The 21,391-nt window shown below is 51.0% G+C and overlaps 4 protein-coding genes across 6 annotated transcripts; 3 read left to right on the top strand and 1 right to left on the bottom strand.

Moving 5' to 3' along the window:
* Window positions 1-362: 362 nt before the first annotated feature.
* Window positions 363-4,504, top strand: LOC121597258 (ATP-dependent DNA/RNA helicase DHX36-like). The gene is made up of 5 exons (XM_041922892.1): window positions 363-536; window positions 610-3,359; window positions 3,429-3,578; window positions 3,641-3,769; window positions 3,853-4,504. Exons 1-5 carry the CDS (start codon window positions 480-482, stop codon window positions 3,920-3,922), a joined length of 3,156 nt encoding a protein of 1,051 aa, XP_041778826.1. The 5' UTR covers window positions 363-479; the 3' UTR covers window positions 3,923-4,504.
* Window positions 4,505-4,682: 178 nt separating this feature from the next.
* LOC121596343 lies at window positions 4,683-7,123 on the top strand. The gene is made up of 5 exons (XM_041921197.1): window positions 4,683-5,564; window positions 5,856-5,996; window positions 6,083-6,268; window positions 6,343-6,520; window positions 6,619-7,123. Exons 1-5 carry the CDS (start codon window positions 5,354-5,356, stop codon window positions 7,013-7,015), a joined length of 1,113 nt encoding a protein of 370 aa, XP_041777131.1. The 5' UTR covers window positions 4,683-5,353; the 3' UTR covers window positions 7,016-7,123.
* A 301-nt stretch (window positions 7,124-7,424) lies between these two features.
* Window positions 7,425-11,121, top strand: LOC121595866 (G-protein coupled receptor 143-like). The gene is made up of 5 exons (XM_041920190.1): window positions 7,425-8,413; window positions 9,393-9,814; window positions 9,907-10,234; window positions 10,304-10,414; window positions 10,494-11,121. Exons 1-5 carry the CDS (start codon window positions 8,264-8,266, stop codon window positions 10,647-10,649), a joined length of 1,167 nt encoding a protein of 388 aa, XP_041776124.1. The 5' UTR covers window positions 7,425-8,263; the 3' UTR covers window positions 10,650-11,121.
* Window positions 11,122-11,239: 118 nt separating this feature from the next.
* On the bottom strand, window positions 11,240-20,013 carry LOC121595865 (THO complex subunit 2). Of its 3 annotated transcripts, none has more exons than XM_041920187.1 (13): window positions 19,856-20,013; window positions 19,209-19,374; window positions 18,885-19,144; window positions 18,421-18,805; window positions 17,452-18,354; window positions 16,644-17,378; window positions 15,963-16,556; window positions 15,257-15,878; window positions 14,766-15,182; window positions 13,913-14,062; window positions 13,795-13,835; window positions 12,458-12,610; window positions 11,240-12,377 (listed from the first exon to the last, which is right to left on the bottom strand). In XM_041920187.1, exons 1-13 carry the CDS (start codon window positions 19,906-19,908, stop codon window positions 12,021-12,023), a joined length of 4,836 nt encoding a protein of 1,611 aa, XP_041776121.1. In that variant the 5' UTR covers window positions 19,909-20,013; the 3' UTR covers window positions 11,240-12,020. The 3 variants fall into 3 exon arrangements, with proteins under 3 accessions (XP_041776121.1, XP_041776122.1, XP_041776123.1); XM_041920188.1 differs by having other exon boundaries at window positions 11,240-12,374; XM_041920189.1 differs by having other exon boundaries at window positions 14,766-15,179; window positions 19,856-20,012.
* Between the last annotated feature and the right edge of the window lie 1,378 nt (window positions 20,014-21,391).

The raw sequence follows: 21,391 nt of genomic DNA, 5'->3' as shown, positions 1-21,391 counted from the left end.
TATCGTTCGGGATAAGCCCAACTGTTTATTATACCCACTTTGCTACGCTAACTGCAAAAATCTGGTCACACTGAGCAGAACAGCAAACCGTCAAATTGAATGTCGACTCAGGCGCGTTTATGTCGACTCTACAGCGGAATTGAATTTAAAATCATTTTTATCGGTCATTTTTTAACTCCAATTACAACATTCACTTCCTACAATTTGTTCAATACTTGAAAAAGTTTAGTGAGCTACCAGAAAGGTTAATTTTAGGACTTTTGTTAAATATTCAAATGCTGCTTGTATTGTCGATCTCAGCAGAATCGTATTCAGCGCCGCAGTAGCTCAATTTGCTTGTTGGGCAAGTGTCAGCTGTCAAACTATTGCAAAATCACAACAAACATCCCCCTTCAAAACCCGGCAAATTACCAAAAGGCGCACGAAACACCACATTTCGCACCCCTTTTTCGCGTGGAAAACGTTTGAACGCCTTTGTAATGTCCGACGCTGAAGACTCGCTGGAAGAGAAACTACGCAAATTTCGTCTCTGGAAGGTAAACGGTGCTTTTCTCTCTATGCTGCACAAACATAAACCAAGCCCCATCTTGTTGCCCCGTTTTGTTGCAGGAAGCTTCAGCGGAGGGTGGCAGCATTTCGTTCAACTCGAATGAATCAGCGGCATCTGGCCCAACAATGGATAGCTTCAGCAGTAGCAACAGCAGCTCGCAACGGAAAGCTCCCTCACACCTGCGAGGCCGCGCCAAGGGATTGTTTTACCGCGATCAGGGACGCCGTAACAGACAGCAGCAAGGGTCACAGGACGGGGAACCATCGTCCAGCTACGGGGGTGACGAACGGCACAAAGATTTGCAACGCCGCAAGGCACAGGAACGGTCCAGCTACGAGGCCAACGAATCGGGCAGTTCCGGCCGGTTCCGGCGCTACCAGGACCAGCGGGACGTGCGGTTGGAAGATCAGGCGGAAGAGCGCCGGCCGCCGAATTTGCGTGGCAAAGCCCTGGGGCTGTACTATCGCGACCGCCAGACGGCCCAGAAGCGGCAGCGGGAAAAGCGTGACGCCGTGGACATTACGCTGCCCCGCTGGCAGATACAGGAGATACGCAACAACCTGCAGATGCACCGCGGTATCGAGCAGAGCGACATTTACCGGGAGTTTGCCGAGAATGAAAACATGCGGTCGGTGTTTAGGAACGAGTATTTGCGCGTGATCAGCAAAACGTTGCAGGAATCGATGGTGGAAGCGGTGGCAAGGAGGGAGAATTCTTCCGGCTCGGTGTACGAGCCGGGATTGTTGGATGAAGAGCTGCTAGACCAGCACGACCGAACCGTTCGCTCGATGCATCCGTTGAGTGAGTTCCGGCGGCGGCTTCCGGCGTACCAATCGCGCACCACGATCCTCGAAATGATTGAGCGCAATCAAGTGATACTGATAAAGGGTGAAACGGGCAGCGGTAAAACGACCCAGGTGCCCCAGTACATCCTCGAGGAAGCTTCGGCCTGTGGCCGGGGTGCACGGTGCCGGATTCTGTGCACACAACCACGCCGCATATCGGCCATTACGCTGGCGCGGCGCGTGGCGGAAGAGCGAAACGAGCGGTTGGGCAACTCGGTCGGCTACCAGATCCGGCTGGAAGCGGAAAGGCCACGGCAGGCCGGGGGTAGTATCATGTTCTGTACGACCGGCATCGTGCTGACGATCATGCAGTCCGATCCACTGCTGAGCGAGTACACGCATCTCGTGCTGGACGAGATACACGAGCGGGACGTCATCACGGATCTGCTGCTGGCCATCATTCGGATGGTGTTGCCGTACCGGAAAGATCTGCGCGTGATACTGATGAGCGCAACGCTGACGGCGGAAACGTTCTCGCAGTACTTCCACAACTGCCCGACGGTGGAGATCCGTGGCATCACGTACCCGGTGACGGAGTACTATCTGGAGGACATTCTGGATGAGCTGAAGTTTTACACCTTTGAGGACAAGTACGGGCAAAAGCCACACTTTAGGGGAAGGGGACGACAGGACGATCCATTCCAGGCGATGATTGAACCGTACTGCAGTGAGATTCGTGGCCGCTATCCGGCACCTGTCCTGCGGGCGCTGCAAAATCCCGGCAGCGAGTCCAACCAGAATGAACTGATCGTGGAGCTGCTTTACTACATCACGTGCTCGAAACCGGACGGTGCGATTTTAGTGTTTCTCCCGAGCTACATGCAAATCACCAACGTGTACAAGATGATCAACGAACATCCGCATCTCTCCAAAGCGCGTCTTCTCGTATCGCCGCTCCACTCGAAGCTGCCCACCAGGGAGCAGACGGCTGTGTTCGATCGTCCACCGGACGGTGTGCGCAAGATCATCCTCTCCACGAACATTGCCGAAACGTCCATCACGATCGACGACATCGTGTACGTGGTGAATGCGGGCCGGCACAAGCTAAACCGGTACGAAAATGGCGTTTCCGTGCTGCGCGACGAATGGATCTCGGTGTCGAACGAAATCCAACGCAAAGGACGGGCGGGCCGTGTACGGGAAGGCATTTGCTACCATCTGTACAGCCGAGGGCGCAAGCGTACCTTCCACGAGAACGTTGAGCCGGAAATCGTGCGTGTTGCGCTGGAGGAAGTGATACTGCAAATAAAAATCCTGCAGCTCGGTGAAGCCCGTGCCTTTATGGCGCATCTGCTGGACAGACCGAGTGACGGCATTATCGAATCGTCGCTGGAGCTGCTCAACCGGCTGAATGCGATCGACGATGAGCAGAAGCTTACCCCGCTCGGGTTCCATCTGGCCCGGCTGCCGATGGATCCGCGCACCGGCAAGATGATACTGCTCGCGTCCATCTTTAGCTGCATCGATCCGATCACCTCGATTGCGGCCAGCCTTACGTTCAAGACGGCCTTCTACCGGCCGCTCGGGAAGGAGAAGGAAGTCGATCGGATAAAGCGCAAGTTTGCGCAGGACTCGGCGAGCGATCACATTATGCTCGCGAACGTGATCGCCGAGTGGCGCGAGCAGCCGAACAAGGGGAGCTTCTGCGGGCGACATTTCCTGAACGGTGCCACGCTGCAGCAGCTGGCCAACATGAAGGAACAGTTTGCCGAGTATCTGCATACGGCCAAGTTTACGGCGGTGGCACGCTCGGACGCGGGACCGAACAATCGCCATGCGGGCAATTTGGAGCTGCTGCGTGCGATCGTTGGGGCGGGGCTGTACCCGAACGTGGCGTTTGTGCGGAAGGTGATCCGATCGCGGAACAGTCCCGATGGGCGCCCGATTCTGAACATTGAAGGGTTGGGACGGGCGGAGATACATCCTGGGTCGGTCAATGGAAATCGGGGCGTGTTTCATTCGAAGTAAGTGGGTCGGCGGTTGAGATGGGACTTGGGATTTGGAATTAACTTTGGGTTTGCTCTTATTTACAGTTTCGTCGTTTATTACGACATGCAAAAGATTAACGCACTGACGATCTTCGACACGACGGTTGTGAATCCGTTTCCCCTTCTGTTCTTTGGCGACTGTCACGTGGAAACGGAAAACGATCACGAACTCATCTCCATCGCCGGCCATTACTGGTAGGAATAGGAATGAATGGTTTTAAATTTCGCCTTTCTCATTCATCCATTTTCGTTTTCAGCCTAAAGTGTGACAAGGATACGTACAACCTAATACAAGACCTCCGTACCGGTTTCAATCTGTTCCTGCAGAAGCAAATCTGCTCCCCGTCGCCGGTTGATTGGAGTTCGCGCGAAGGCGAACTGTTGCGGTGAGTGGAGACTGTGATTGTATTGCTCGCTTTTTTTTTTGTACGAGTTTTGTAATTTACTGTTCCCTTTTTTGCCACTTTAGAGCCATCATTCGACTGATTACTATCGACTGCAAGTTTGAGGACGATTTCGACGATGGCGACTCAAACTGATACAACTCCAAGGTTGCTCGCCGAAAGGTGCCACGTTTCAACTCCACCGTTTAAAACGCTTTCCGTTTCCCTCGTTCGACAAAATTCACAGACCGTAACACGGAAATCCAGGTCGGATTAGATTGCGAACGATTAAAGTGCGTCTCCGCACTCGGCATATTGTTCTAAAGTGGAAAATAGTTGACTATTTCCAGTCTCTAAATAGAGTGAGGGAAAGCGAACGAAACGATGGAATGGGAAGGCAATTACTATGCGGATGCGGATTAGTTGCGGTCGTTCTTGCCATCCTACCATCCAGCGTGAGAGCATTGGCATTGTGGCCTAGGCAGCCGCTTCAGTCTAGACCCATTTGTTTTGCTTTGTGTGTACGGTCGGTGTCGGATGCTGGCTTGAAACCGGTGGCAATAATCCTTTTTTGTCTGTTTTGTTTACTTAATTTCCACTTTCGCTAATGAGTTTTCACGCTTTTGAACGTTAAATTGAGAGCGGGAAATGAATGAAAATGCAAAGTAAAACTACAAACAACGGTCATAATAATAATCCTAATAGAATAAACAGTACAATAAATTATTCAAATTAAATCTAACCTTATTAAAGATTCATTTTCAATTCGAGAGAAGCATGAATGGACAACACACGACCGACAAAAGACGTCACTCACATGTTCCCATTTATAGTAAACCGAAAACCAATCCGGCGAATGATGAGAATTAATTTGTCCATTTTTCTTGATGACCCTGATTGATTTCCAGATGACCAGATGTGATGAGATTTGAATTTCTCCCTGAGAACTGTAACATGCATTCCACTTCCGGAAGAGTCAACGAACACACCAAAGGGGTTTGGAAGGCAGACGGGCACAGGAAGTCACAGACAGAGCGATATAATTGGAACCAGAGGCCGAAATGTTTCGGTGTAGGCGAAAATGAAAACTAAGCACATTCCCCGGAATATCCTTCCCAGCATCTCCACACCACAAGCAGAAAAAGCCGGTGGTCGATTGCTTTCCTATTAGGGGTGGATTTAGCCTAATCCGGGAAATAAATTTTTATTTCCTTTCCTTTCCACTCGTGCGTTGACGTTGCTTGCGACGCACCGAAACACAGCGCCCTCCCCCTTTGCGTGTCTTGTGGCGTACACACGCAGGAGGACGACGGGTCGAAGCATCCGCGAGAGCATCCTTTGGTGCGCGTACGCATGCTCTCGCATGCCACACAGCTCCTCTTCGGGCGAAATCAATGGTAAAAGGACCGTTGAATTGAACCGCAAGCTCGCATTCCGTCGTCTGTTGTCTGGCGTTATGGACGTGCGAGCTGGTCGGTGGATAGAGTCTTGATAAATTTCGTGTTTTGTTCAAAATTTGTCTGTGTTGGTGCCTTTCAAGTGTACAAAAACCTACAAAAAAAAAGCATAAGAACGTGTCTCAAAAAAATGGTCGTTCTAGTGCTGATGCTACTGGCACTTACCGCTGGCACAGCCCAGGCCGGTGGTACACTCCAGGAAGGCGACTCCTGGAAGGGAATGGAGCGTGAACTAGCACCGGACGCACTGTTAGTTCGGCTAGACCGCCTAGTGAACGTGTGTGTGGCGAACTACGAAGATCTTACCACGGATCTCCTATTAGGCATCGCGATCGCTAATGGTTAGTGTTGATTGTGAATCATTTGAAACTTTAAAATTAAATTCTTGATAATCAACAACGAAAAAGGACGTCCAAAAAGACACACTTTCGCACTCCCCTCGAATGACTCGACTGCGTGCCTCGTTTTGGGGCGGGGGAAGGAAGGTCGTCTCTCCCTAAGCTCACCTAATCCTCCGCATCGTTCCATTCCATTTGTCGCTAATTAAATGGCAATTGAAATGGAGAGAGTGCAAAAGGAAAGGAAAACAAAAAAGGACCACATCACACACAATCTTCTCATTTTCTTTATAGCACAACTGAGGACCATTCTGAAGCAAGGACCGCTCCCAGAACCGCAGCGCCAGTTTGTGGAATCGTTGGCAAAAAAGTGTGACTTTGTCGAGAGCCGCATCGAAAGCATCTTTAACTTCCCGAGCGGTGCCAATGCTGTCGGTAAGCGTTAGTTCCGAATGAGTTCCTTTCGAATGAGTCTTGGAATTCTGAGGGGTTTTTTGTTGGGTTGGGGGTTCTTTTTGCAGTGTCCAAGCTGCTGATAGACTCTGAATTTTGGGAGTCAAAAGAAGAGCCTAAGAGTGGAGCATTTAAAGACCAATCGAAAAGCAGAAGGCGTCGCAGCCAGTTGATGATGGATGATGATCCACAGGCCCTGATGGAGAGCTACCTGGAGGCGATCGATGCGGGAGGACCTAGTGAACTGCAATCAGGTCAGTGCCATCATCTCAATGCTTCGTACTATTTAATGATTTAAATTCAATTGAATTCCCCCTTTTTCTTACAGACGAATGCCTCTCCGAGCTGCTCGTAAACGAGTCCGAAAACGAGTTCAACTCCACGGCCAGCAGCAACAGCAGCCCCAATAGTGTGCCACCGCCCGCCAAACGGCTAATCCTTAGCCGCGAGTGTAGTGCCGTCATGTCGCTACGCAAACGCTCCTACGGCTACCATCTGACCCATAAGTAAGTCTCTGCTTATGCGAGGTCTTGACACGCATTAACACACTTCTTCTTCCTTCCCTTCCCCCTCCATTATCATTCCACGCCACTGAACGCTCCAGATTGCTCTTCTACATCGTGCTCGCCCGGCAGCGGTTTGCGAATGTGGACCGTGCGTTTGTCGCCGACGGCCAGCGGACGCTCTGCGAGCAGATACTGCACGAGTCGGACCTGATCGCACGGTTCGATTTCCCCGATCTGTTTCGCGATCTCTTCATGGAGCAGGTGCTGCTGTGCGCGTTAGCCGATGCACCATTGCTGGAGTTCACCAACCCGGCCTGGCTGGGGGCCATCGTGAGCTGGCAGAATGGGGAAGGCTGCTTCAAGTACTACGGAGACGAGGGCGATGGTGTGATAGGCCCGAACGCACTAACCACACACTGTTCCACGCATATGAGCGGTGTTGGGGCGGCCCTGCTTGGCCTGTTTGCAAGGCTTCAGCTGGTTCAGCGGGAGTGAAGATGAATTGCTCCCGGGCCGGGTCTGTCCAAAACGCGTAACGATTGCCTGCGATTCTCTGTGTGCGTGTGTACGTGAATATGTCTATGAATAAACGTGTCTAATCCGCATGTCTCTTTACGATGATTAATAAACCGCCACGCAGTGGCACCGGTGAGTTAATCGTAACTCGATACAACGAAGTACGAAGTAAAGCCACAAAATCTTCACTTTCCCTCCTTCATCCAGAGCCCCAAGGCTTCCCAGTAGCATAGCTCTCTGTCCTTCACTTCACGGTTTAAACCGCACCCCAAAGGCAGTTGAACCTAACTCGGTGTCTTTGAAGGGCTTCATGGCGCGCAGCGAAGAAACGCCGAACCTCACCCTATGTGTGTGCATCGCAAGAGACCGCCTTTAGTCACCCTTTTCAGCTCGTACTGGCAAGACCTGGGCAGACTTGGGAGTACGGGCCTGCGCGTCTAGGTGTCATCTCGTGCTCTACCCAACGGCAAACGGCTTGTAATGCCGGCTTCTTATCAGTGATTTACAGCACCCCAACCGAACGCGCACACACACACACACACCATGCTCTCTCGAGGGCATGATATTACGTCCAGTGTCACGGGAACGAACACCCCAGAATGGGGATGAGTGTGATAGGAAAAGGGCCAGTAGGTGGATAAGATACAATTAGTACGAAAGTGTTGTAAGCGCTATTAACAGGAAGTAGTTCGAAATCACGATCATCAGTGTGATCTTGCGTGTGAAGAACAACTTCTTGCCAATTCTGCTTGTCAGTGGCAACATCAAGACATCATCAGAGAGCGGCATTGGAATAACTCTTCTTCACCCTTCCGCCGCGAAACCGATGCGGGCCAATGCACCGCCCAAAGACTTACCAACCCATTATCAGTCATCTTAGAACTCGTGCATTGCATGATCGCGCGCGTCAAGCGTAAGGATTGGAAAGGGAGAGAGAGATTGATAAAGAGCGCAATCCGCGCTTTTTTATGCATCCTGAGCTACTCCCCTCACTTCAGTGAATTAGTCGTTTTTTGATTTACTGTGCCTCCAACTATAAGGTTTTTTTTCGGGAGTGGCCGAAACAAGTGATAACCAGTGAGTCTTGTGCTGTGTGCTTCAAACATCATCTCGATCATCATTCCACAAAATGTCCAAGACGACCCCGAGCACCAGTAGTGCCAGTGCGTCCAACCAAGTTGGTTGATTTGTCACCGTTTGTCGTCGGATTGGTTCGAAACTTCGGAAATGGCAGACCCAACGATACAGACGTTCTGCTGCCACAACCGGATACGATCACCGCCCGCCATCAAGCTGATGTCCGAGTTCGATACGGACGGGTACATCGTGGTGTGCTTGGTATCGTCCATATTCGGAATAGCCGGTGCCGTCTATCAGGTAACGTAACGCAAGTTCTCAGGGATATCGTGAGCATCCGGACACAGTTTACTGGGGGTATTATGAACAGAAAGCATAAGTGGTATATGTGCGTTTGGTGTGCCTTGAGGAAGCTCTCCAAGTGCACCGTGTACCACACGTTTCGATTTTCGGCTCACTGTGCATCAAAGGACCGGAAAATGGGGGGGGAAAGCGGACAAACAAAAGCAAACCTTGCAATAGATAGGAAGTGCCGGTGACTTGCATATGACACTGTGCTTGTTATTTTGGTCCCACAAACCCGTTTTTCTCCGAGGTCATTCGCACCACCGCGGTGGGCCTTATCGGACCTGAGCTTATCTTCCAAACGTACATGATCTCTTCGTCACGCGATCACGCCAAGATCTCGTATTTACCTGCAGAGATTCCATACAGATCTCGTTGAAGCATGCTTCCCCGCCTCGGCTAGAATCACGATCAAGATCAGGCAGTCCAGTTTTTGATATTTTTTCCACATCCTCAGCCACAGCCCAAAGCTTATCGCATGTATAATACGGCTGATTTGAGCAGCTTCTCGAGGAACGATTTTAATTCAAGCGCATTTCCTGCACAAATCACCGTTCTACCGTACAACCACCACCGCCCATTATCAGCTTAAGGGGTCCAAACGGCATTCGGTGGAGCAGAAATTAAGTAAACAAAAAACAATTTTTCTCTTCCTGGTATGTCTGAGACTCTTCTCTTTCACCTATCTCTTTCTCTCTCTCTCTCTCTCTCACCGAGAGGAATCCGCTTGACCTACGGTACTAGGCTTTTTTTTGTCCGTCCGTGCCTATTACATAGTCGATTAGAAAGGTTTCCATTAGATCATCATTGTTGACGTAATTAATCTGCTTCTGCTTTGGGAAGGTTAGCAGCCACGATAAGACACTTTACTACCAATTAAAACGCTTATGCATTCTCCATTCACCTCCATGTACCACTCCTCTCCCTCATCCAGATCTGGATCCGACACGAGGACGGACCCAGCCATCATGCCGTCCGGCGAAGACGGGGCGGCGAGCTGACCCTATCGAGCCAAAACCTGGGCCGCCAGATCATCGTATGGTTGGCGGTGGCCGATCTCTGTGCCTCGTTGGGTGTCTTCCTGCGTTCAGCACTGTGGAAGTACATCAAGGATGTCCTTCCTCCCGACAGCGATGTGGACGACACTACCAACGTGATCTTCTGTGCCGTTTCGTCCGCCTGGATACAGTACTTTTACATGTGCACCTGGCTGTGGACACTGTGCTATGCGATCAACGTACGGAGACAGCTGAGTGGGGCACGGTACGCACTGCGTACGTACCACTACTATGTGTGGAGCATATCGGCACTGCTAACCGGGATTGGGCTGACCGTACTCTACGTACCGGATGCAGAGTAAGTGAGCTTTCTTGCGCAATCAAACACTTGATCACTAATCGATCTTCTGTATCTCTGTCTCTCTCTCTCTCTCTCTCTTCCAAAAAAAGCTGCCACAATGTTCACGACATGACAACGGCGTACATGCGCATCCTTCCCAACTACGTGATGACGTACGGACCGATGATTGCCGTGATGGTTGCCAACCCCATCCTCTACTACCAAGCGTCGCGGGAAGTGGATCGGCAGCTGCTCGCCCGCTTCAGCCAAATGTCCAACACGGAGCGAGACTTGATGACCAAGTTTAAGCTAAAGTTTTCGCTCATCAATCTCGTGTTCTACATCTGCTGGTTGCCGAATCTGGTGAACGGCATTGTGCTGTGGACGATGTGGTACAGCTTGCCGTTCCCGATGGTGATCACCGTGTGGTACATTATGGTGGGTAGATCGAGGTTCAAGGTACAAACGAAGAAGAGTTACTAAGAGCTGCTACTTACCCTTTTGCAGGCCATCACGAACCCTCTGCAGGCGTTTTTCAACTCGCTCGTCTACCAGAGATGGAACTGTCGGTGGCGGTTGCGGCGTCAAGCGAGCACTGATTCCAGTGCGGAGCTTCGGGTAGGTAGAAGTAGATACCGCGCAGACGGTGTGACACTCTTAAACAATCAATTCTTCACCGCTTAATTCCACTTCACAGCGCCGCAATCGTACCTCGATGGTCTGTAACGAAGGTACACCGTTACTGCAGGCAAAAACTGAATCGCCTTCCGCATCGAACCTGCACCTGAATCAACCATCGGTCGACTTAAACCCAAAGCCGACCCGCAGCATCAACGCCTGCACGCTCGTGTGACGCCGCGTTTGCTACTTGTTAAACACAACTAATGGAAAGCAAGATAACTTCCACCGCTATTATGGATCGAGGGGAAGTAGCAGCGGTTTTATGCAGCTGCTGTGGCGTCACTGGTTGCAGCGGGAAGGCATCAGCACACTGGAACACACTGATCTTGCTGCCGACGGGAGGTTCGCACTGTTCCCCGGCGCTAGGATGTTTTATCTTAAGGAACTAGTTTAGTTTAGGACCAAGACTCGCGTAGTGAGCTATTACGGTAGTTTTATAATTGACTCGCAAATCTCAACACTTCACCACTATTCGGTAGAACCGATAACTAAATAGGCTGCTAAAAGGCCATAAGCTCAAGTTTAGGAGTACGAGATTGCATACTATTTTCTAAAAAAAACACAAGCACGCACTTAAAGACCCCTTACACCGAGAGTAGATACCAAATAAAATCGAAAACAATCGACTTTACGCTAATACAAGAGCTCCCTCCCGTGGTTTATGGGTTTTATTTGTTTTTTTAAGTTCTAACGTTCCGATTTCTGACACCGTTATATCGGCTAGGGCTTATTCTATACAGATTTCCTTTCCGTGATTACTTCTCTCTGTGTGTGTGTGTGTGTGTGTGTGTTTAGTGTATGTGTGTATTCGTAACAAACTGGAGTTGCTAAAGTTTACACAACTCAGGAGGTAAAGACTGGTAATAGTTCTTCCCTGAAGAGATTACACACGCGCTTATACAGCACGTGGCGATCGACCAATAATTAAAAGCACGGCTGAGGATCAATTCAAATACGTAGAGAGGTTTGAGTTTATTCCCCTCTCTCTCTTTCTCTTTTCCTCTTCATAATCGGTGTAATTGTTGCGCTATCTAGTAGCTATCTGGCTTAACCTAACTGAGCACTACCCACGCTCTCCTAAACATCCGAATGCACATGAACACTGTAGCTGAACTGTAGGGGTTGTAAATCTTGTCCCGGCTGTAATTCGGAACGTGTAAGTCCTGTCGTGTCGGATCGTGGCATCAAAATCAACAAAATGCTTCAGCAAAAATCAAGAGCAAAAAAAGGGAGGAAAGGGAAATAAGGGAAATTGTGTGTCCTTTGTAATACAATGTACTAAACCTACAGCCACAACAACCACACAACACAGAACAAGAGCTGAAGAAGAGATCCCAAAATAGGGTCCACTGTAAAGGACTGATTACCGTGTACCTGTGTGTATCTGATTACGTCTATGTGTGTCTGTGTGTGATCGCTATTATGTTTTCTATTATTTAAAAATAGTTTTTTTTCCTCATTTTACTCGCTGTGGAGTTTGTTTTTACAATCAACTAACAACTCTCTCTCTCTCTCTCTCTCTTTACCTTTGTCTCTAATTCTCTTAATGGCCCGAGCGTGTACGGGAAGTCTTCGTAAAGTACTGCTTCTCGCCCCGATCCAGCCCGCGATCGTGTGACCGTTCGCGATAATCGTCGGGACAGTAGGGTGGCGACGATGGATGATAGGCGGGCGAACGACAGTTTGATGGCGACGATGGATGATAGGAGGGCGATAACGGAGCCATGCCGAGATGATGATGGTGGTGCTTTTCCCGGTGCGAGGACGATATCGGCGATAGGTGCCGCAGATCGCGATCGTTGTCACCGTTCTGGTGGGAGAGCAGCTTGCTGCTCGATTTTTCCTCCTCCCGGCGGAGCCGTTTGTCCGCCAGCAGCGTATCCTCGGAATTGCGATCCTGCTGAAAAAGGGGAAAGGAAATTAGCGTCAAACTGACGGACGGAAGAGTGTATCACAATTGGATAGTAATATGATATGTACCCGTTTTCGGCCCAGCTTGCGCTCCTTGCGCAGTTCCTTCTCTTCGTCAGTCTTGTCGCGCTTGTCCTTCGTTTTGCTGCTGCGCTCCTTCTTCGACTCCGACAGTAGCTGCTGGTTGGAGCTGCTGGAGCTGGCACCCTCATTGTGCTTGCTCTGGGTGAGGTGTAGAGAGGTATGGCAAAATGGGGCGATTAATAATGAAATCCTTGCAAGCAAACTTATCCCATCGCAAATACTTCTCCCGTCTTGATGTTTCGTCTCGTTCGCAACTGATCAGTAGAGCAAAAGGGATTCAAACGCTCTGGGATTGACCGGTTTTTTTTTACCGCCCTGTTCCCACATGTCACGTGTAGCGAGAAGGACAGTGGGAGTGTCAGTATGAGTTAAGGTATCCGATAGCCGGGCCCGATTAGGAGAGTATTAGCGTGTCCACCGTTATTAAAAGCCAAATTTTTAGAACTGAAAACTATTGCATTTAAAAAACGATCCTTCTCCCTCCCGTTGAACTTCAACCGTTGTTGAACTCAATTCTTTCCTAGGATATCCCGGCAAAGATGAAAGTATAATTGTTTTGATGAAGTGTCCTGCACACACTATACATACCTCTGTTTTCCGTTGGCATGATTTTTGTTGTAACAAATTTACACAACGACCTGTTGCACTTTTCTATCTCACTTTGGTCACTGCGGTGTCTGGTGGTACCAAAAAAAAAACCGGTCGAACACAAGAGCTAGTTCTTGTTTCTTGATTGCCTTCAACAGAAACCCCACGCAGTCGCGATTGTCCCTGTGTTGCATTTTGATTTACTCGTCGGGCAGGGTGTGTCGGTCGCTGTGTAGAAGACATCTTGCTCGATTCTCGATCACCAGCAGCCTTTTCATTTCCAAAAAAACCTCAACACGGGGGACGCAAACGACCATCCTTTGGGGTGCTTAGCAGTGACTCTTCCTCCATCTCAATGGCGCAATGCCCTTGATGGGAGCGGTATTCGACAAGTGTTGATCCCAAAACAGCGCGTGGCCTTACGAAGTATGACAAATCCCCGCAACGATCAGCCGCACATCAAAAAACCCCTCTCTCTTAGTGCCGTGTTCCGTATTTTAACAATTCATTTGTTCCTTGCTCGACTATTGCACGACACCATCAATACTACACCAATCAAAACAGCGACCCTCTTACGGAAGAATGTCCCACCATTGGTTGCGTTGACATTCTTTGCTTTCCAGAAGCGCCTGGACATGTTTGGCCATCCTTGTTTGCCAACCTTTCGAGTTTGCGAAGAGACACCATCCGGACGGTCCATATTACCGACCGTGCCACGCCTCCAGTATACTAACCTTCGAGGAGCTAGAGCCTTCTAGCTTGCGGCGTTTCATCTCTGGAAATGGTGGAAGCGAGAAAGGGCATATGAGAAAAGGAACAGCTGGTAGTTATGTTTCACCGTACTAAACGTACCTCTATCGTGCTCCGGTGGGCGTCGGGTGCTGCTGCTGTGCTGCTGTTCGTTGCTGGAATTGGACACCGAGCTCAGGTCCCGTTCGCTGCGATCCCTTGGCGGTAGGTCCCGTGCGCTGGCCCTCGATTCACGCTCGTGCTCGTAATGGTCTGCGAAATGGGAAGATTATCAAATTAAATTTGATTTCATCTCCATTGCACCGCTCTCTCTCACACGCTCTTTCACACTCTTTCTCACTCTTTCTCACACTTTCGCTCACACTTTCGCTCACACTTTCTCTCACACGCTCTCACGCTCTCTCACACTCTCTCACTCTCTCTCACTCTCTCTCACTCTCTCTCTCACTCTCTCTCACTCTCTCTCACTCTCTCTCACTCTCTCTCACTCTCTCTCACTCTCTCTCTCACTCTCTCTCACTCTCTCTCACTCTCTCTCACTCTCTCTCACTCTCTCTCTCTCACTCTCTCTCACTCTCTCTCTCTCTCTCTCTCTCTCTCTCTCTCTCACTCTCTCTCACTCTCTCTCTCTCACTCTCTCTCACTCTCTCTCACTCTCTCTCTCTCTCTCTCTCACTCTCTCTCACTCTCTCTCACTCTCTCTCACTCTCTCTCACTCTCTCTCACTCTCTCTCACTCTCTCTCACTCTCTCTCACTCTCTCTCACTCTCTCTCACTCTCTCTCACTCTCTCTCACTCTCTCTCACACTCTTTCACCCTCTCCCATCCTCTCCCATCCTCTCTCACCCTCTCTTTCATCCTCTCCCATCCTCTCTCATTCTCTCTCACATTCTCTCATCCTCTCTCACACTGTCACACACTCTCTCACACTCTCACTCTACTACCCTTTACATACCTCGCTTATCGCGCCGCTTTTCCTTCTCCCGCTTACGATCCGATGCGAGTGCGGCGGCGGCAGCTGCCGCTTCCTCCCGCTCCCGTTCCTTCTCCCGCGCACGCTCCTCGCGCTTGATCTCTTTGGAGGATTTTTCGCGCGACGTCGAAACGGACGACTCCCGGTTCGTTGACGAGGAGCTGGCAGTGTCGCGCGAACCGGACGATGATGATGGTTCCTTCTTTATCGCGTCTGCTCCGCGCTCGCTTCCCGCACCGAGGCTACCGTTCGCGTTTGAGCCCACCGAGCCGGACGATGAGGATGAGACCGCATTTCCACCCGTGGTACCGTTCCCGATCGATGATCCGGAATTGCTCGTGCCTCCTCCTCCTCCTCCTCCGCCTCCTGTTCCACTGGTTTGCCTTGTACTTTGTCCTGCTAGAAAGAAAATATTTTGATTAATTACCCGATTTTTAGCCCAATAACTCGCTCTCTACAAAAAAATTGCCTACCTTTCACATCGCTACCATTAACTGACGCCTTTGCTCCCTGCTGCTGCTGCTGCTGATCGCTCGCGACCGTTGCTGTCGCTGTGGTGGCCGCTGCCGATTTAAACGTCTTCTCCGGCACCTGATGGAAATCGGATTCCAGCATCATCTGGCTCGCCTTTGCCTTCAGCTGCCCGATGTAGCTCGATGCCAGTACGAACAGATCCTGCCGCTGGTTCTTCTCCTCCTCGCGTACCTTCTCCACCTTCTTCTCCAGGATCTGGGACAGCTTGGTCAGCACGGGGAAGTGGGGCAGTATGCGCATCAGTATGATGAGCGAGTTGCGGATCTGCATGTAGTCCTTCGAGTCCAGACAGAACACCATCGCCTTCGTGATCTTGTAGTGCCACTTGTGGCACACGTGCCGATAGTTCTCGTAGTTCACGTGATCGATCGCTTCCGAGTACTGATTGCTGACGCGGAACTTGGTCACGAAGCCGGGATAGTTGGCGCACTCCTTGTTGAACGTCGCCTCGTCCGAGTGCCAGCGCATCACCGTCTCGAGCATCGCGCACAGGAACCGTCCGTACCGGGTGGCCTCGTTCTCGGTGCAGGACGTGACGGAGTAGGTAATATCGCAGAATATCTGTGCAAAAAGAAACATTAAAATGGATAAGAATAGCCATCCAGTGTTTCTAAAGCTTCACCTTCCACAAGCAAACACACATACCCGATCGTAACAGAGCAGTGTGGAAAAGTTGGCCGTCTTCAGATTGTGGATGGTGTGCACAAACTTCGCACAGTAGATCGCATCCAGCGCGGTAAACGTGCAGCGCGGAAACAGACACAGCTGCAAGAACTGTGTGATGGTTTCGTTTTTGGCCGATTTGGCCGACCGCGACAGGAACCAGTAGTCCTTCTCGTTCGTCAGCCGGTGCATGATCTTGTCCACGTGCTCCTGCTGCTTCTTCCGCTCGTCCTGCAGCTTGTCCATCAGCGCCACGTACCGTTCCTGCTCCTTCTTGTTCTTCGAAGCGTTCTGCTCCTTCGACTCCATCACCGCCATCGAGAGTTGCTTCAGCTTGCTAATTTCCCGCTGATAGCTCTCCATCGGTACCTGCAGATCGTACATCGACAGCGACCAGAAGCTGACCAGGAACTGGGGACTGATGTCTTCCCAAATTTTGGGCGGATGCAGCGGCCGCACCGACTCGATTACCGGATTCATCACGTGTGCCGTTGCCTCGAGGTATTTGGCCATCTTTTGCGAGGTGGAAAGCTTCTTCCCGTTCGGTTCCGCCTTACGCAGCTGGTCGTACTTTTGCTACAAAAAGAGAGAGAAAAGCGAACTTTTCATAACGATTTGAAGCAACGTGGGTGGTGGTGGTGACACGCCTTTGCCCATCCTTACATTGATTGCGTGCGAAAACATTGGACGCGCGAGGAAAAACGCCACATCCGAGTGTATGTGGTACTTCTGCAGCATATTGTGTATGGTCGGCAACCGCTCCACGTACTCCTCCACCGAGTAGGTCGACCCGAGAAACGTCCCAAACTGTACCAGCGTGTCCTGGCACTGGTCATACAGCTTGCCCACCAGCTTCAGATGGCTCTGGGCCGTCTCGCGGTAAATCACGCAGTGCTTTTGCTGCGCAATCAGCAAACACAGCGCCACCGCCAGATCGTTGCTCGCCAGCGCTTCCTTCAGCCGCTGCGACGACTTTTTCGTGTTGCGCACCTGGCTAAAGTAGCCGGCCTCGCCGCGCAACAGCTCCCCGCCACACATGGCCTGCAGCTGCTCGTTCGTCATCTCTTCCGCCGCCTCAATGCCGGCCATCTTCTGTACCACCTCCTTCAGGATGAGCAGGTCCAGGCTTTTGTGGGACTTCAGCTGGTTCGCCACGTACTGCAGCAGCCCGCTCAGCTCGATGTTGTACTTCTTGTAGATCGCACCGCAGAAGTTGGCCAAGCTTTGCAGCCACAGCGAGATGCTGGTGCCATCGTTCTGCATCGGATTCCGGTCGACCTGCTCGAGCGCCTCGATCAGACAGTACCCGAGCACGTCGTACGAGAGCGAGGTGAGATACTTGAGCGAATCCACGACCGGCACAATCAGATTGTCATAGATCTGTATTTGCAGTAGAATCTACGAGACAGAGACGGAGAACGTTAGCAGTTAGTAGTAGTTGGGGGAGCAAAAGCCCCATCACCCCACTTACATATTCAAACAGAAAGCCCGGCGAACAGTGGCTCAGCTTGCCGATCAGCCTGCCCACCGGTTTGCTGTTCTCCTTGCTGACCCGCTTCATCAGCGCTTTGATCTGCTTCTGCGCCGTGCCGCGCCGGTGTATCAGCTGTGGCTGCAGCTGAAACGTATCGTTCTTCCAGCGCGCGTACAAGCTGTACCGATACTGGTACGGGTACAGTTTCACGATCGACCAAATCTCTTCCGCCACGCAGCAGTTGCAGTCCATGTACGCGAGCGAGGGCAGCACGGCCGCGTCCAACAGCGACAGGATGTCGTAGTACAGCTGCTCGTGCTCCGTCAGCGTACTCCCCGCTCCCGGGCTGGGTGGATTCAGCGGATCCACATTCATATCGGTCAGTATGACGCGCATCAGGCGCAACAGTTTGTACAGCAGCACGGAATCGTAGTGCAGCGAAGGGCCGAGCGCAACAAACATCGGGAATGCGTGCAGCCGCAGCTTGGTCAGCGAGGTGACCGGCGGTGGAGCCAGTTTGTTCAGCACGCCGTACATCGAGATGGCGCGCCCCTTGATGTTAGCCGGCAGCGCACACTTGAGCCGGTACACCGGCTCGATGATCATGTGCAGCAGCCGGCAGAGGGCCCGCGCGATCGGCTCGTGCACCATGACCGACTGGTCCGGCAGCTTGCGGATCAGCTGCTGGGCCGTGTTCCAGTCGCCGATCGCAAGCAGCGCCTCGCACAGGCCCCACTTCTGGTTGAGGGCGTACTTTTCCGGCGCCGTCTCGAACTCGGGCTCCTGCTCCGGCTCCTTGTCCTTGTTCGTGAGGATTACGTTCAGCTTGCGCACGTACTCCTTCGCCTGCGCGATTTCCGCGTCCCAGTCCGCCACGATCGATTTGTCCGGTGGATTTAGCTGGCAGAAAAAGAAAACGATCAGCACGGGAGGAACCATTTTGCAGGCAAACAACCAATGACCTACCCAAGCGTAAATATCGTCCAGCTTGATGACACCGTGCTGGAGCAGCAGTGCGGTGACCTTAAACAGCGACCCCGGCGTCTGCGCGTCCGCAAAGTACCGATACTTGTACCCGAGCACCTCGCAGATGATGTTACCGTCGTTGATGTACGCCTGCAGCAGTGGAATAAAGATGCGATCCTGCTCGGGCCGCGCCTCGAACGACTCCAGTATGATGTCGAGCACGCGGTTCGGATCGAGATTGAAGCAGCCGATGAGGGATTTGATGATTTCCAGCACGTTCTGTACCGTCATCGTTTCCTGATTGAACTCCTGGTTCAGCTCCGTCATCAGCTTGGCGTACCCTTCGCTTTCCTCGCGAAACAGATTAAACCGGCGCTGTTTGTAGCTGGAAAACCGAAAAAAAAAAAACAAGTATTACACAAATTACAGCCTACGGGATGGGGTTGGACGCTTAATCGACTTACTAGAGCTTCGTTTTCACTTTGATAAACCGTGTGTAAAAGCTACGATTCTTGATTGTGCCCACATCCTGCAGCGTGTCGATCTCGAGCCGCTCCTTGAGCAGCTTCTCCGACACGAACCGTTCCGATTCCTTGGCGATGTAGCAAAAGTTGGTCCGCTCCTCGCTCGGCGGTGCACCATCGCCCGAGCCCGCGGTTGCCGTTTCCGCATCGAATATCCCGAACACGTCCAACAGTATCGAGGGCACGTCACTGTGTAGGCTCTGGAAGTGAAAAGCAGCTGTGTGAACCAAGGCTACAGTGTAAGGCCGGTCGCGAGTTACTTACCACCAGCTCTCCGAGCATCTGCAGCACGCTCTCCTTCTTCACCTGCCCGTGGATGCCCCGCGAGACGAGCTCGTAGATTGCTCGGGAGATGCCATTCTTGCGCTCGCCCTTCCCAAACAGTGGACTCTGCTGTTCGTCCTTCAGAAGTCCCTTGCAGTGTTTCAAGCTGGATGGATGGCGCCGTCCACCGGGAACACAGGAACGGTCACATAAACAAAACAACACCAAGAGAACATAGTAATACGCACTGTGTTAGTGAATGGACAGAGGTTTAGGGGGCAGAGACAGGCGGGGGGCTACTGGTGGATGGGTAGGGTGGTTCGATTGTGCTGAAGGGAAGGGCCGCATCCAGCCGCTATCTAGCTCGCCCGGTCGGTGAGACTTGAGCAATTTGGCATTCCACTTGTCCTGAACCCTTTGCAAAGGGACCGTGGAGGGGAAGCCATTCATTTTGCCGGTTTTAGAAATTCCGCACCATCCGGAGGAGGCAAGCGAATTTCGTCACTTTGACGTTTTCACATGGCGCACATACACACACATGCGGAGAGAGAGGGCCTATCTTTTTGCAGTGGCAATGGTTCCACCGACACACGAGCAGATGCACAAGCGAGACGGGGCGGGCTTGGAGAAAAACGGGGGATATTTACAACTCGGTTTTTCCGCTTCTTTCCCACAGCTTCCAGACTTCGGCGTTGAACATGGTCGTCAGTAGGGTGAAATAACACGCACGACGACTCGGCGACACGGCATCCGTCCACAAGCACTTTGTTTATAAAAATGGCAAATCGGAAAATGGCGTCGATTGTCAAGCGCTCAACCAGGGCGGGCGGCTATAAACGCGCTTGACAGCGAGTGACAGCTTTGACAGGTACGGTGGGGCACGCATTTTCAAACGATGTTTATTTTCGTTTCGGGGGGGACGTGCACAAAAACCGTTATTTTGATTGAACTTTTTTTTTATTTCTCTTTCAGAAAATATGTGTAATCTCCAAGAAATTGTACACCATTTCAGATAAATTATATTTTTTATTGCAAAATCGCACCTACATTATTCGCGCAGTCCTTTGATTGAGGTTTACAAGCATTAACTCGTTGACTATGGTTTACCTAGCTGCATTTGCTGGCGAACGTTTTACCGCATTTCGCACACCGGAACGCTCCATTGGGTGCTTCCATATGTTCTTTGGCCTTTTTCGAGCTGAGCACTTTCTTGCAGATGGGACACACGCACGGTGTAGCGTTTTCGGTGTGCGCCTTTAAGCCTTGCGCTTTGCTAAACGTTTTACCGCACGTGTTGCACCGGAATGGGCCCACACGTGCATCTGTTGTTTTCGCTTTAAGTGCCAGCCCTTTCTTGCCAGTAGGACCTTTATGTCTATCCATATCCTTGCAATGTACCGCTTTCTGGGTGTGCAGTTTCAACCATTCTTTCGCTGCAAACGTTTTACCGCACGTTTCACACCGCAGCACCGGCTCTTTGTGTGCATCCAGATTTTTTTTTGCCTTCCCAGGACTTAGCACTTGCTTGCAGATAGGGCAACTGCAAGGTATAGCTTTTTTGGGTGTGTCTCTTCATACCTTTCTTAGAGGCAAACGTCCTACCGCACATGCCTGGTGCGCACTTTCATGCGCAGCTAGATGGTCCTTCATCTTAGCTGGTCCTATCATTTTATTGCACCCTGAACACTTCTGTATTCGGTGCATCTTCTTCTGGTGTATGATCAGCGCACTTCCATTAGGAACGCCAGTATCAGAAAGCTTTCACGCAGTTTACGTTGGTTCTCCTCCACTGACCCGACGTAGGAGTGGAAGTTGAAAATCTTTACCGAACACACGCCGCACGCATAATCCGACAAATTCGGTTCTGGGTGAATCTACAACAAAAGGAATTTGGTTAGGGCATTTGTAACCGGGTAACAGTAAACATCGTTGTAATCTCATCTCGAACGGAAATACCCGCTGTAATGCTGCTTGAAATGATTCATTATGTATACAAAAGCTACTATTTTCCGGAGAATACTGCTCGAGACAGAGTCGACATGTTACCATGCTTTCTTCCAAGGCAATTGCAATGATTGCATGATTCTTTCCAAGGCAAGGCGCTGCTCTGAGCTTAAAACATTGAAAGCAAAAACATGAAAATTCTTGGTTATTTGAAATAAACAAGTGCGGATGAGCCTGTT

The sequence above is a fragment of the Anopheles merus genome, chromosome 3R (genome assembly GCF_017562075.2).
Source record: "Anopheles merus strain MAF chromosome 3R, AmerM5.1, whole genome shotgun sequence".
In the NCBI taxonomy this organism is placed as follows: Eukaryota; Metazoa; Arthropoda; class Insecta; order Diptera; family Culicidae; genus Anopheles; species Anopheles merus.
The sequence above is the reverse complement of the archived record's forward strand: the minus strand, read 5'-3'. Positions and strand labels throughout refer to the sequence as shown.

Coding starts and splice junctions, on each gene's coding strand:
- LOC121596343 (XM_041921197.1), top strand. CDS start 5,354: ATGGTCGTTCTAGTGCTGATGCTACTGGCACTTACCGCTGGCACAGCC. Junction 5,565..5,855: donor AGGCATCGCGATCGCTAATG/GTTAGTGTTGAT, acceptor TTTTCTTTATAG/CACAACTGAGGACCATTCTG. Junction 5,997..6,082: donor GAGCGGTGCCAATGCTGTCG/GTAAGCGTTAGT, acceptor TTCTTTTTGCAG/TGTCCAAGCTGCTGATAGAC.
- LOC121595866 (XM_041920190.1), top strand. CDS start 8,264: ATGGCAGACCCAACGATACAGACGTTCTGCTGCCACAACCGGATACGA. Junction 10,235..10,303: donor TCACCGTGTGGTACATTATG/GTGGGTAGATCG, acceptor ACCCTTTTGCAG/GCCATCACGAACCCTCTGCA. Junction 10,415..10,493: donor ATTCCAGTGCGGAGCTTCGG/GTAGGTAGAAGT, acceptor TCCACTTCACAG/CGCCGCAATCGTACCTCGAT.
- LOC121595865 (XM_041920187.1), bottom strand. CDS start 19,908: ATGTTCAACGCCGAAGTCTGGAAGCTGTGGGAAAGAAGCGGAAAAACC. Junction 15,879..15,962: donor CACTGCTCTGTTACGATCGG/GTATGTGTGTTT, acceptor CTTTTTGCACAG/ATATTCTGCGATATTACCTA. Junction 12,378..12,457: donor GCAAGCTGGGCCGAAAACGG/GTACATATCATA, acceptor CCCCTTTTTCAG/CAGGATCGCAATTCCGAGGA.
- LOC121597258 (XM_041922892.1), top strand. CDS start 480: ATGTCCGACGCTGAAGACTCGCTGGAAGAGAAACTACGCAAATTTCGT. Junction 537..609: donor GCAAATTTCGTCTCTGGAAG/GTAAACGGTGCT, acceptor GTTTTGTTGCAG/GAAGCTTCAGCGGAGGGTGG. Junction 3,579..3,640: donor TCCATCGCCGGCCATTACTG/GTAGGAATAGGA, acceptor TTTCGTTTTCAG/CCTAAAGTGTGACAAGGATA.